The sequence below is a fragment of the Sinocyclocheilus rhinocerous genome, unplaced genomic scaffold (assembly GCF_001515625.1).
Source record: "Sinocyclocheilus rhinocerous isolate Xijiao unplaced genomic scaffold, SAMN03320098_v1.1 scaffold75, whole genome shotgun sequence".
NCBI classification, from domain to species: domain Eukaryota; kingdom Metazoa; phylum Chordata; class Actinopteri; order Cypriniformes; family Cyprinidae; genus Sinocyclocheilus; species Sinocyclocheilus rhinocerous.
In genome coordinates, this window is record NW_015632455.1 from 1,366,337 (window position 1) to 1,378,904 (window position 12,568).

The 12,568-nt window shown below is 35.2% G+C and overlaps 1 protein-coding gene and 1 pseudogene across 2 annotated transcripts in view; one reads left to right on the plus strand and one right to left on the minus strand.

Moving 5' to 3' along the window:
* Positions 1 to 8,480, minus strand: part of asb7 (ankyrin repeat and SOCS box containing 7) — a 15,974-nt gene extending 7,494 nt beyond the window's left edge. The window contains exons 1-4 of one of the 2 annotated variants that reach the window (XM_016555255.1): positions 8,370 to 8,480; positions 7,495 to 7,571; positions 5,848 to 6,101; positions 1,890 to 2,495 (exon numbers count right to left, since the gene is read on the minus strand). In XM_016555255.1, the coding sequence (XP_016410741.1) occupies positions 1,890 to 2,495; positions 5,848 to 6,101; positions 7,495 to 7,541 (907 nt within the window). In that variant the 5' untranslated portion in view covers positions 7,542 to 7,571; positions 8,370 to 8,480. Of the gene's footprint in view, positions 1 to 1,889; positions 2,496 to 5,847; positions 6,102 to 7,024; positions 7,040 to 7,494; positions 7,572 to 8,369 lie in introns of those variants that run through there. The other variant, XM_016555256.1, reaches the window with a different exon arrangement.
* LOC107742324 (uncharacterized) overlaps positions 8,395 to 12,568 on the plus strand; it is a 15,652-nt pseudogene continuing 11,478 nt past the window's right edge.

Consider the following 12,568-nt stretch of genomic DNA (forward strand, 5'->3'; position numbering starts at 1 on the left):
GATTAGGCAGAAGCTGCGATTGTCATGCCTATCTTGTCAGTGAAGCATGGTTCTGTGTTCAGTAGTAAATCTCCATCCGAAGGCCAGAGGGCGCTCTCGCGCTGAAACTCCAAATACACCTTGCAGAAGAAACCCAGGAAATGCCTATCGCGGCAGCTGAATAAACAGAAGATTCAACTGCTTTCATTGACTCAACGTGACTAATAAACACACGACTACGGCAATATACGGTTTATCTGAGTTCTTATTATTATAATTTTCATTCAAATAAAGTATATTTATAATGCAATGCCTTTATCACTGCTTAAATACTATGAAATATGTTGCGTGCCTTATTCTGTGTAAGAAGCCACATCATCTCACAGAAGGATTTATTTCAAATACTCGACTGACGTTATGAAGTGAGTTTGGAGTAAAAATATGTTATTAAATGTGGTATTTTCACATGCTTTCAGATGGAGCAGCGTTTACTTCACAGAGCCATAGTTCACTGAGAAGCTACTCAAACAACTGTCATTATCGCAAACGATTTCTTCGACTTAATAATCGCGCAATAAAATCGTCTGCGATTTATTTTTGCGTAACTTGTCAGTGAACTACGGCTATGTGTAGTAAATTCTGCTCCATCTGAAAGCACGTGATGATGATTTACTGCTGATTACAGAACCGGCATTACTAACAAAATGTGCATGACAATCGCATTCGATTAATCGTGCAGCCCTAATTTGGACCGTTGGTGGCTCTAAACAATGAGAGATTGACCTCAAAACTGTCACATAAAATACTGAGACCCTCCCTAATCTGTGTGCCAAATTAATATTTACCATAACACCGTGTCCTAACTACATGTGATGCGACAAGATTCCAGCGACCAGCAAATTGGGTGTCCACACCAAATGCAACGCGATAGAATTAAAATATCACAGCCAATCAGAAGTGTGTGTGGGCGGGCTCTCTCTGGAAGCGCACTGCACTCGCAACGAAATGCATACGTTTATAATCTAATTCATAAATATCAAACCTTTTTAACGCCATTAAATGTACATACTGAGTGACTGACTGATACCATCTTTGTTATGGAATACACTCGTTGGTTCGCAGTGAGTTCACAGTTTTAACGTAACTTACATGTTTGCTTTAAGTTATTTTCAAGATCTGTTGCTGCTTTCAGTGTGGCTATAAATGTCACGCAAAATGATATTCAAACTCACATTAGACACGTTTATCTTTGAATAAAGCACATTATCTACTGTCATATAGTTTGTATGCTGTTGTTATAATGTTAGAAACCGTTTCTAAAATAGAAATTTCGCGTGTCGTCGTCGTGAGTAGTTAGGACCAAACCTCTTAAAATATTTTTATCTTTTATCACATGTTGCGGCGTCGCATGTAGTTAGGACACAGTGCAAGGAACAATGAGGCCGGACCATAAATGTGACCCTGGAGCACTAAACCAGTCATAAGTAGCACGGGCATATTTGTAGCAAATAGCCAACAATGCTATTGCATGAGTCAGAATTATCGATTTTTATTTTATGCCAAAAATCATTAGGACATAAATTAAAGATCATGTTCCATGAAGATATTTTGTAAATTTCCTACCGTAAATATGTAAAAACTTAATTTTTGATTAGTAAATTATGTAAGATTATGTTAAGTTTAAAGGTGATTTCCTCAATATTGTGATTTTTTTGCACCCTCAGATTCCAGATTTTTAAATAGTTGTATCTCGGCCAAATCTTGTCCTATCTTAACAAACCATACATCAATGGAAAGCTTATTCATCGAGCAGATGATGTATAAATATAATTTATAAATATTTATAAATATCAATGACTGGTTTTGTGGTCCAGGGTCACAAATAAGCATTAAAGAAAAGGTGAACCTACTTGTGACCTCCTGCAGGAAGTCCAGACAGGGCCGACTGATGCCAGACATGCTGACGGAAACAGCCACGGGCGTCTGGCCCTCGTAGTTCCTCGTGTTCGTATCAGCTCCGTAAGAGTACAGCATCTGCGCACACAGCACATCGTCTCTGAGGGCCGACAGGTGCAGCGGCGTCTGGCCGTCCTCCAGCCGGCCCAGGTTAGTGTCCGCTCCGCGCTGCAGGAACATGCGGCAGTACGAGTGGTTGCCCTTAATGACGGCGTAACGCAGCAAGAAGCCGTTCTGAATGTCTATGTTGGCGCTGTGGTCGAGCAGGATGCGCACGCAGCTGGAGCGCTCGCGGATGATGGCCAGCTGGAGCGGCGTGGTGCCTTTGTCGCTGAGCGGGTCCACCTCGGCTTTGAACTCCAAGAGGAGACGCACGAAGGAGTCACGGCCGTAGTGGGCCGCCACGTGCAGAGGCGTCCAGCCATCGTTGCTCTTGGCGTTGATGATGTCGCTGCGGTACTCGGACTCCAACATGAGGCGGGCGATGCGGGCGCGGCCGTGCATGGCAGAGTAATGCAGAGCGGTAAAGCCTCCTATGAAATCCTTCACTGTGGGATCCGCTGGAGAGACAAACACATGACAAATCTGAACTAGATAAAAAAAAAAGTTCATCGAGACAAACTTTAGGTAGACAAAGCTTAAAGTTTGAAAATTTAGATAGTTTAGTTGTTGATCGCATGCTTCTTGCATGATTAGCATGTTGATAGCATGTTTTTAACATGATTGATATATTACTAACGTGTTGCTAGCGTGATTAGCATGTGGTTAGCATTATTATCATCAAGTTAGCATTTTGCTAGCATGTTCCTAATATGATTAGCATGTTACTAGCATGTTGTTATCACGATTAACAAGTTACTATAATTTTGCTAGCATAACACATGACAAATTTGAACTAGATAGTGTCAAGACAAACTTTAGGTAGACAAAGCTTAAAGTTAGAAAATTTAGATAGTTTAGTTGTTGATCACATGTTTTTAGCATGATTAACATATTACTAAGGTGTTGCTAGCGTGATTAGCATGTAGTTAGCATGTTGCTAGCATAATTAGCATGAAGTTAGCATGTTGCTAGCATGTTCCTAGTATGATTAGCATGTTACTAGCACGTTGTTAACGTGATTAGCAAGTTACTAGCATGATTAACAAGTTACTATCATGTTGCTAGCATGTTTCTAGCAAGTTTCTAGGATGATTAACAAGTCACTAGCATGTTGTTAGCATGATTAGCAAGTTATTAGCATGTTGCTAGCATGTTTCTAGCATGATGAAATCCTTCACTGTGGGATCCGCTGGAGAGACAAACACATGAAAAATCTGAACTAGATAAAAAAAAAAGTTCATCAAGACAAACTTTAGGTTGGCTTGAGAAAGCCTAGCCTGAAAGTTTAAAGCAGTTGTCAAAGCTTGAAGTCTGAAATTTTAGATAGTTTAGTTGTTGATTGCATGTTTCTTGCATGATTAGCATGTAGTTAGCATGTTGCTAATCATGTTTCTAACATGATTAACATGTTGCTAGCATGATTAGTATGTAGTTCGCATGTTGCAAGCATGTTTCTAACATGACTAACATGTTTCTAGCATGATTAGCATGTTGCTAGCATAATTAGCATGACGTTAGCATTTTGCTAGCATGTACCTAGTATTATTAGCATGTTGTTAATGTGATAAGCAAGTTACTAGCATGTTGTTAGCATGATTAACAAGTTACTAGCATGTTTCTAGCATGATTCACATGTTGTTAGCATGATTAGCAAGTTATTAGCATGTTGCCAGCATGTTTCTGGCATGATTAACAAGTTACTAGCATGTTTCTAGCATGATTCACATGTTATTAACATGATTAGCAAGTTATTAGCATGATTTATCTAGCATGATGAAATCCTTCACTGTGGGATCTGCTGGAGAGACAAACACATGACAAATCTGAACTAATTCAACTGAAAGCCTAATTAAACTGAATTACGGAGTCTGTTATTTTCCTGTTTATTACTGTGAAGCTGCTTTGAAACAATATGTATTGTATGAACAAAGGTGACTTGACAACCAAGAATATGAGGCAAGAAACAAAAAAAAGTTTGTAAAAATTATATTCATTAGGCTTGCTATAATTATTATATAAGCAAATATAAAAATGCCATGAAAAGTGCATTTATTTGTCCTTCTTTTTGTTGCAGTAATGTGAGCGCTCTGACACTAGACATTTTAAAATGTTAAAATCCTAAAATGCCATGCAAAAGTGAATAAATTAAATAATAAATACGTTACAATTGCATATCGATAGACTATTCTTGTTTCTAGTATAATACATCCAAAATAATAATAAAAATATATATTTTGAAATATTACATTTATAAACAACATTAACTAAATATTAATGAAATCAACAACATTTAAATAATAAAAATCAATAATACATTATTATATTATGAGGGCTGGATTTGAAAAAAAAATGAATGGAAATGGACTTAGGATACTTGAAAATTAATAAAGTAATTTTATTGTTTAAAATATTATATTCATGTCATTCTTACATGTGCAAGATGATAAACTAAAAGGAAATCATACATTTTATTTTTAATTCTTAAATGTGGATAAATGACTATTGACTGTATTTTTTTTTAATTCAGTGGAACAAAATATATACCTAAACTGATGATTGCAATGATTTCAATGACAACTAGTTTGCTGAAATGTCATAATTCTGTGTTGTTACAGCTTTTGACCAAATAATTTCTATGATTTATCCAATCTTAATGTAATCTTGATTTAATCCAGTCGTTTCCAGTAAATAAAGTTGCAAGCAAATGTGTTAACCTGAACACTGAAACATTTATACTGACTACAGTAAATTCACTGACAATTGTAAAGTTTAATTGTATAGAATTTAAATGATCATGTTAACATTGAACGGCCCTAACATTATAAAGTTGGCCATAAATGCTAAATGTATGCACTGGGCAAAATAAATAAAAGTAAAAATAAAATAAAGTTGCAAGCAAATGTGTTAACCTGAACACTGAAACATTTATACTGACTACAGTAAATTCACTGACAATTGTAAAGTTTAATTGTATAGAATTTAAATGATCATGTTAACATTGAACGGCCCTAACATTATAAAGTTGGCCATAAATGCTAAATGTATGCACTGGGCACACATAACTCAGCATAAATGTGGAGATTTGATGTGCTTAATTAGCTTGTAAAGATCCAAAGACACTATCCAAATATTTGGATAATTTGCATAATGTTACTATATTTGAATCAAAAGACTGTATCTTGGTATTGATTATTCTGATGACAGTCTTCGTAAATTTATTCTGAATCTCAATCAGCTGCACAGTTGAACGCTTGATTGTGGATTATTCTATCTGCAGATGTTTCGACAAAAACAGCCCTGTTTTATAGCGCCCTCTAACGTCTAGCATGCATTACTACACCTAAACATGAACATGCCAGAACAGCAGTGTCTAGCTGAGCAGCACAACACCAGTATAGCGCTTCAAGGCAAAAGAAATGACAAGATAGGGAACCTAAATAGAGTGTAAGAGAGTAAAATATCACCTCAAACATAATCATAAACTGGTTATCACCAAGAATAAAGTACTCGAAATGTGGAGAGGGATCACATTTACAATTAAATAGTGATTAATACACACAAAACAGAACTTTTTCATGCTTTTTTTGTCACTTTTGGACCTTGGCAGTTTAAATTACCATCCGCTTTTGTTGTGTGGCAATAAGAAGCTTGTACATTTTGCCTATTATGTGTTTTTTAAGAGTCACGTTGAGCAAACCAACCACAGTTTTTAGTAAATGTCAAACTAGGCTGGTCATTTTAGATTTTCTTACCAACTGACACTTTAAATCTCTTCTGCACATCTCGCCACTGTCCTAAAACAGTCTTTACCTCCGTGTTCGAGGAACACGCGCACGCAGCGCTCCTTTCCCTTCGCCGCAGAGAAGTGCAGCAGCGTCCAGCCGTTGGCGTCCTTGATCTTGGGCGAGTAGCCCTGCTCCAGCATCTTGCGGACGGTGTAGACATCGCCTGCTGCCACCGCCGCCTGGATCTGCAGCTCCTCCTGTAACTCTGGGTTCCTTCTGCAGTGATGGTTCAGCATCCTGTCACATCTCGCAGTACGGGGCTCAGATGCTCCTGTGTCCCTACAAACAAACACACACGCGTGACATTATGAAGGCAACTGATAGACAAGCTCATCATTTTGAATTAAAGGACGATTAATTAATTATGCATACCAAATTTAAAGGAGCTGCAAAACCATTCCCCACCCCCCCCAACACCATATGATATTGATCAAATAAATAGGAAGACAAATAAACAACGAGCCAGACATTAACATGCCAGTCTGACATAGTCACAATGTTTACATATTTCAGGGAAATCAATCTGGATTATAATATCTACACCTCATTAATTTGATCTCTACTAGTGCTGTCAAACGATTAATCGCATCCAAAATAAAAGTTTTTGTTTACATAATATATGTGTGTGTACTGTGTACATTTATTATGTATATATAAATACACACACACATACAGTATATATTTAGAAAATATTTACATGTATTTACATATATATTTATATTCATATAATTTATATTATATATAAATATATTCAACATATAATCATAACATATTTTTCTTAAATATATACATGCATGTGTGTGTATTTATATATACATAATAAATATTGTATACACAGTACACACACATATATTATGTAAACAAAAACTTTTATTTTGGATGCGATTAATCGTTTGACAGCACTAATTCTCTACACATCGCTTCATTATAGAGATAAAAAGAAAAACAAATGCATTAAATATTATTTAGGATTTAGAAATTACTGTTAATTTAAATGCGTTACCCAGCAGCCTAGTTAGCAAAATAATTTTATGGCAATTATCTTTTTTCACTTATAAAATCTTAAACCCAACAATCAAATTGCAAAATCTTTAAAAAATAATAATATATTGTTAATTAGGCTACTGGACACAGCATTAAATGAGCAGTAATTTAAAAATCGAATAAATAAATTAAATAATAATGTGAATGAGAGTATAGACCTCTTCCTGCTGGTAAAATCCTAAAAAAAAACAAAAAAAAAACACTACAATTACCAAATATTATTTGTCACAAGAGTGTCAATGTTCTTAAAATCTTATAAACAATATATTTGTAATAGTTATTATTATAAATAGTCTATATTTCAAAATTTCTTTATATTTTTAACAGGACAACAATGATAGATACGAATATAAAACAAATACATAGGCTAAACATTAATACAGGCGAAAAACTGTGAAAGAAAATAACTGCACACATCGCTGTTAAAATAATAACAATATTCTTGCATGCAAAGTAATGAGATATTGTCAGCTGCGCTGCATGAAGCCAAAACCCTCAAACCAACCAGAAACAAGCTTAGACAGCACATTTTAATATACTACAAAATGACAGAAATTACACACACACATATGTATACATGGCCATGGCCTACAGATAATTAGAAAGCTCAGCTGTGAGCCAAAATTACCGTTCATTAATGTCTTGTCGTTTTGAAACAGCCTTTGCGTTCTGCATCCATATTCACATCCACTTCAGATCTCCATTCTAGACATGCACAGTAATATAGAAATATCATCATTCTAATTCACATACCCATTATTAAAGAATGTATACACATGATTTTTTTTTAAATACAACATTCATCATTTACATAATATATTTACGTGCATAATCATCATTTAGCCACACCCATCTGAAGACGTCTCATTTACACACTTATCTGTCACGTTTCATTGATCATCTCTCTGTTTAGGAGTAAATATGAACTGTCACCCATCAGTTCAGTGTTATTGTCTTTCTGCCTCTGAAAAAACAGCTGCAGCGAGCATTTGCACACCTATATTAACTTATAACAATGCAAATGTTCGCAAACATACGTGATATATACCATCAACGGCAGTTTAACCATTTTATCACCTCAAATATATTAAATAAAAGGTGAATAATCATGTTTGTAGCTGCTGCACTGAGAACAATTAATCTGTTAGCTGGTGTGCTAAAGCAGCTGTGGCAGCTAAAATCAGCCTAAAACAAACACTAAAGCGGCTCTTTTTAGAGACCGGCGTAATTTAATTTAATATCGCTTAAGTATTTGATACGATAATTCTAACACTGATCATTAAACTGAAGGAGAATTTGACAAACTCTGTGATTGACATGTTACTGCATTAGCATAGTTAGCATTTAGCCAGCGGTTATTGACCATTTTCACAACAACACTGCTTTTAAAGTTACTCAAACCCTCTTAACCTGCGGCTATAGGATAAAATTAACGATATCTGCTAATTAACACAATAAAGACTCGAGAGACCGTGAAATAATATATATATAAAATATACATACAGAGTACAAATACAGTCAGGTAGCCATGAACACCATCTCCAAGGCTTCAAACCGCAACAGCCAATCAGATTCCAGCTGTCAAAAACGTCATGCCTACATCATACCGCTGCAAAATAATTCGCCGGATGTCAGGGTTTTGCGACAATTGTGGCTGTATAATGGCAAACAGCACTCCATGTGGTTTATATGGATGCGTTTGTTCCTTGCAGCGGAGCGGATTTTGTATCACAGTTGAAGAAAAGATCCCAGGATTTTAAATGAGTAGTTATAAAAGCTCTTCATTGCAGTACGAATTATGATTTAACGCAGCATCTACAGATCACGTACGTCACTGGATTCAATCACAATTCTATTCATAAAACAATCTTGTCAAACTTTGCGAACTTTTATGAACTTGTCAACGAGATAAATTGCAGAGACTGATACAGTGGCTTTTCGGGGAAATTTGAAAGGATATCGAGAAAATTGGAAATGCACCGTGTAAGCAATGAAGATACTGTCATCAAATATTGTCTTTAAAAAAAATGGAAAAGCACAAATGTCCTTAATAATTACTTTATACCAGTAATTGTGTGTGTGTGTGTAGTGTTGTATTATGATTTAATTCGTTCGTGTTTTTATTAAATGTGTCCCTGGACCACAAAACCAGTCTTTAAAGTGTCAATTTTTCGAAATTGAGATTTATACATCATCTGAAAGATGTTTGTTATGATAGGACAATATTTGGCTGAGATACAACTATTTGAAAATCTGGAATCTGCGGGTGCAAAAAAATCTAAATATTGAGAAAATCGCCTTTAAAGTTATCCAAATGAAGTTCTTAGCAATGCATATTACTAATCAAAACTGAAGTTTTGATATATTTACGGTAGGAAATTTACAAAATATCTTCATGGAACATGATCTTTACTTAATGTCCTAATGATTTTTGGCATAAAAGAAAAATCGATAATTTTGACCCATACAATGTGTTGTTGGCTATTGCTACAAATATCCCCCAGCGACTTAAGACTGGTTTTGTGCTCCAGGGTCACAAATATAACCATAATAACAAACTGCTGCTTATTTAAAGTAAACACATTCAGGACAGATTTCAGGGTATATGTTTAAGACCAACCGAATTTGGCACGTCTTAGAGAATTACAAAGTCTAAATTGTGAATAACAGGCATATAATTTCTTTGTACACTCCTAGAAAAGAGAGTCAGGAGATGGTCCGCCCTTTTTTAGCCAATCAGAAACACTCCCTGCCTGTCAATCATTGTCCATAGTCAGGTTTGCTGATGTTGAGTTGTCTGAATGAAGGCTCTATGAAGGTCCACGTCTGACTATAACTGAAATTAACTGAACAAAACACAGCCACATATGGACATGTCTTTTCATTTAAACATGTTTTAAGCATGACTTGTTTGATGATCATTCTTTCCCAGTGTCTCATCGTGGATGCCTCAGGGTTGGATCTCCAAGCCGTTTTCGGGCTGTTACGTGCAGGATCTGCTCCCAGCGTGAGCAGTGAAGAGCTAGCCAGCAGAATCGCATCAAACGCTCCTGCGCCGTCCGTCACACACACAGACCTCATGTGCTTGTGTCCCACTCTGACTGAGAGCATCATTAGCAGACTGACAGCACAGAGTCTGCCTCAAGATGTCACAATGATCTATGAAGATGTGACGAGAAGGCTGTTTGAATGAATCTGATGGCAAAACTGGTAGGTTAAATCAAATTATATTATATTTTGATTAATAAAATATAAGTCTGTTTTTAGAACATTTTTAAAGATTTTTTTTCCCATTGTGATAATATTTATTTGACAACTAAGCACAATTTCTTCCACAAAATTCTCATTACCTCAATGTTATATTTATTTATAAATATATCCATTACAACATCTTTTTCTTTAATTTTATATATTATTTATATATCTATATCGTCTTATTTATAAATCAATATATAAATATATATCCATGCTGCTTTTAAATTATGCTGATTTAAAAAAGTATTTATATAAAAGTTATCCATACACACTGCCAGTCAAAAGTTTTTGGACAGCAAGATTTTTAATGTTTTGTTTTTTAAAGAAGTTTCCTCTGCTCAACAAGCCTGCATTTATTTGATCCAAAATACTGGAAAAACAGTAATATTGTGAAATATTTTTAATATTTAAAATAACTGCTTTCTATTTAAATATATTTTAAAATGTAATTTATTCATGTGATTTCAAAGCTGAATATTAGCATCATTACTCCAGTCACATGATCCTTCAGAAATCATTCTAATATTCTGATTTGCTGCTCAAAAAACATTTATTATTATTATTGTTGAAAACCGTTAAATATAATTTTTTTTGTTTCTTTGATGAATAGACAGTTCAGAAGAACAGCATTTATCTGAAATAGAAATATTTTGTAACATTATAAATGTCTTTATCATCACTTTTGATCAAATTAATGCATCCTTGCTAACTAAAAAGTATTAATTTATATAATTTCATAATTTAATAATAAATATATAATGATTTAAATATACCAAGCTTTTGTCTGGTATAGTGTATAATGTTAAGATAAATTATGATCTTTCTTCATCAAAGAATCCTGAAAAAATATACTCAACTGTTTTAAATATTGATAATAATAATAATAAATGTTTTTGAGCAGCAAATCAGCATATTAGAATGATTTCTGAAGGATCATGTGACACTGAAGACTGTAATTATGTTGAAAATTCAGCTTTGATCACATGAATAAATTACATTTTAAAATATATTAAAATAGAAAGCAGTTATTTTAAATAGTAAAAATATTTCACAATATTACTGCTTTTGCTGTATTTTGGATTACAAAAAATGCAGGCTTGGTGAGCAGAAGAGAATTATAAAAAAAAACATAAAAAATATTACTGTCCAAAAACTTTTGACTGGTAGTCGCTCTCTCTCTCTCTCTATATATATATATATACACACACATTGCACAAAATGATGAAATGATAAAAACAATTCTAATAATTAATGGGCTTAATTTAGTTTATGTAATGTTCATTTTTTGTTATTCGATTTATATATTCATATTTGTCAGTGGAATATGTTTTGACTCGTTTGATGTCTTGATGCAGGTCTCTCTCCTCAGATCTCAAGACAAGCTGGTGTCTCATTAATCTGCAAAGTGCGTGTCAGTCTATATATCATCAATGACATTCGCATCTCTGTGAGTATTGGTGCTGTACATTAAGATAACTTCCAACATCGGCACCCATATCACCCTGCAGCCCAAGACTGGTCGCCCACTGAAGCTAAGCAGGGCTGAGCTCCTGGGGAAACTAGGTGCTGCTGGAAGAGGTGTTATCTCTGCGGAGATCCCCCTCACAATGCAAAGCGCTTTGAGTGCCTAGAAAAGCGCTATATAAATGTAAAGAATTATCATTATTAACATGTGCTATTATAAATTGTACAGGTGTGTAGACATACAGATCATCTAGTAATCCATCTGAGTATTATACGGTTTCAGCGTTCTCTCTGTTTCTCTTGCCTGATGTTTCTCTCTTGACTAAGTGCTGTAATTGTTGATTTCAGGGAGGCAGCAGCTGGATGTGGAGACACGCGTGCGCTGAAGTGTTTGAGAAATCAGTGTCCAGCAGTGAACTGGACTCCTGTCTGTGGTCCCTGACCGCTGTGATTAAAGCAGTGCTGAGAGGAGACACAGGCCCGAATCAGAGAGGTACTGAAGAGTCTTCACACACAGACAGATGATTCCGACCGAGTTGCTTTATTATGCTTATGTGACTTATCTGGAGTGGAATCACGTAGAACCTTACGCAAGATTATAAAACAGAGCGTTCCGGTCCTTGATTCTGATTGGCTGAGCCAAGTTCGAAGCTGTTGTAAATTGCTCTACAAACATACACCTTTGTTTACTTCTGTGTGTTGCTCGGCAACCACTTTGTTGCAACCACAACTGTTTCTGAGGAACTACATTGTTTGACGGAAGAATAATGTTTTTATTAATATCATTACACTTTATTTGCTCTCTTTTATTCTGTGAAACCTTACTACGTATATAGAATAACCGTTTTATAAAAGCAATAAGCCCAGTGAAGCCGTGGTTTACAGTGAATTTAGAACAGCTAAGGGGGTTTTAGGCACTAACATCGCCCCTTAGCTGTTATAAATTCACTGTAAACCACGGCTTCTTGGGGCTTATTGCTTTA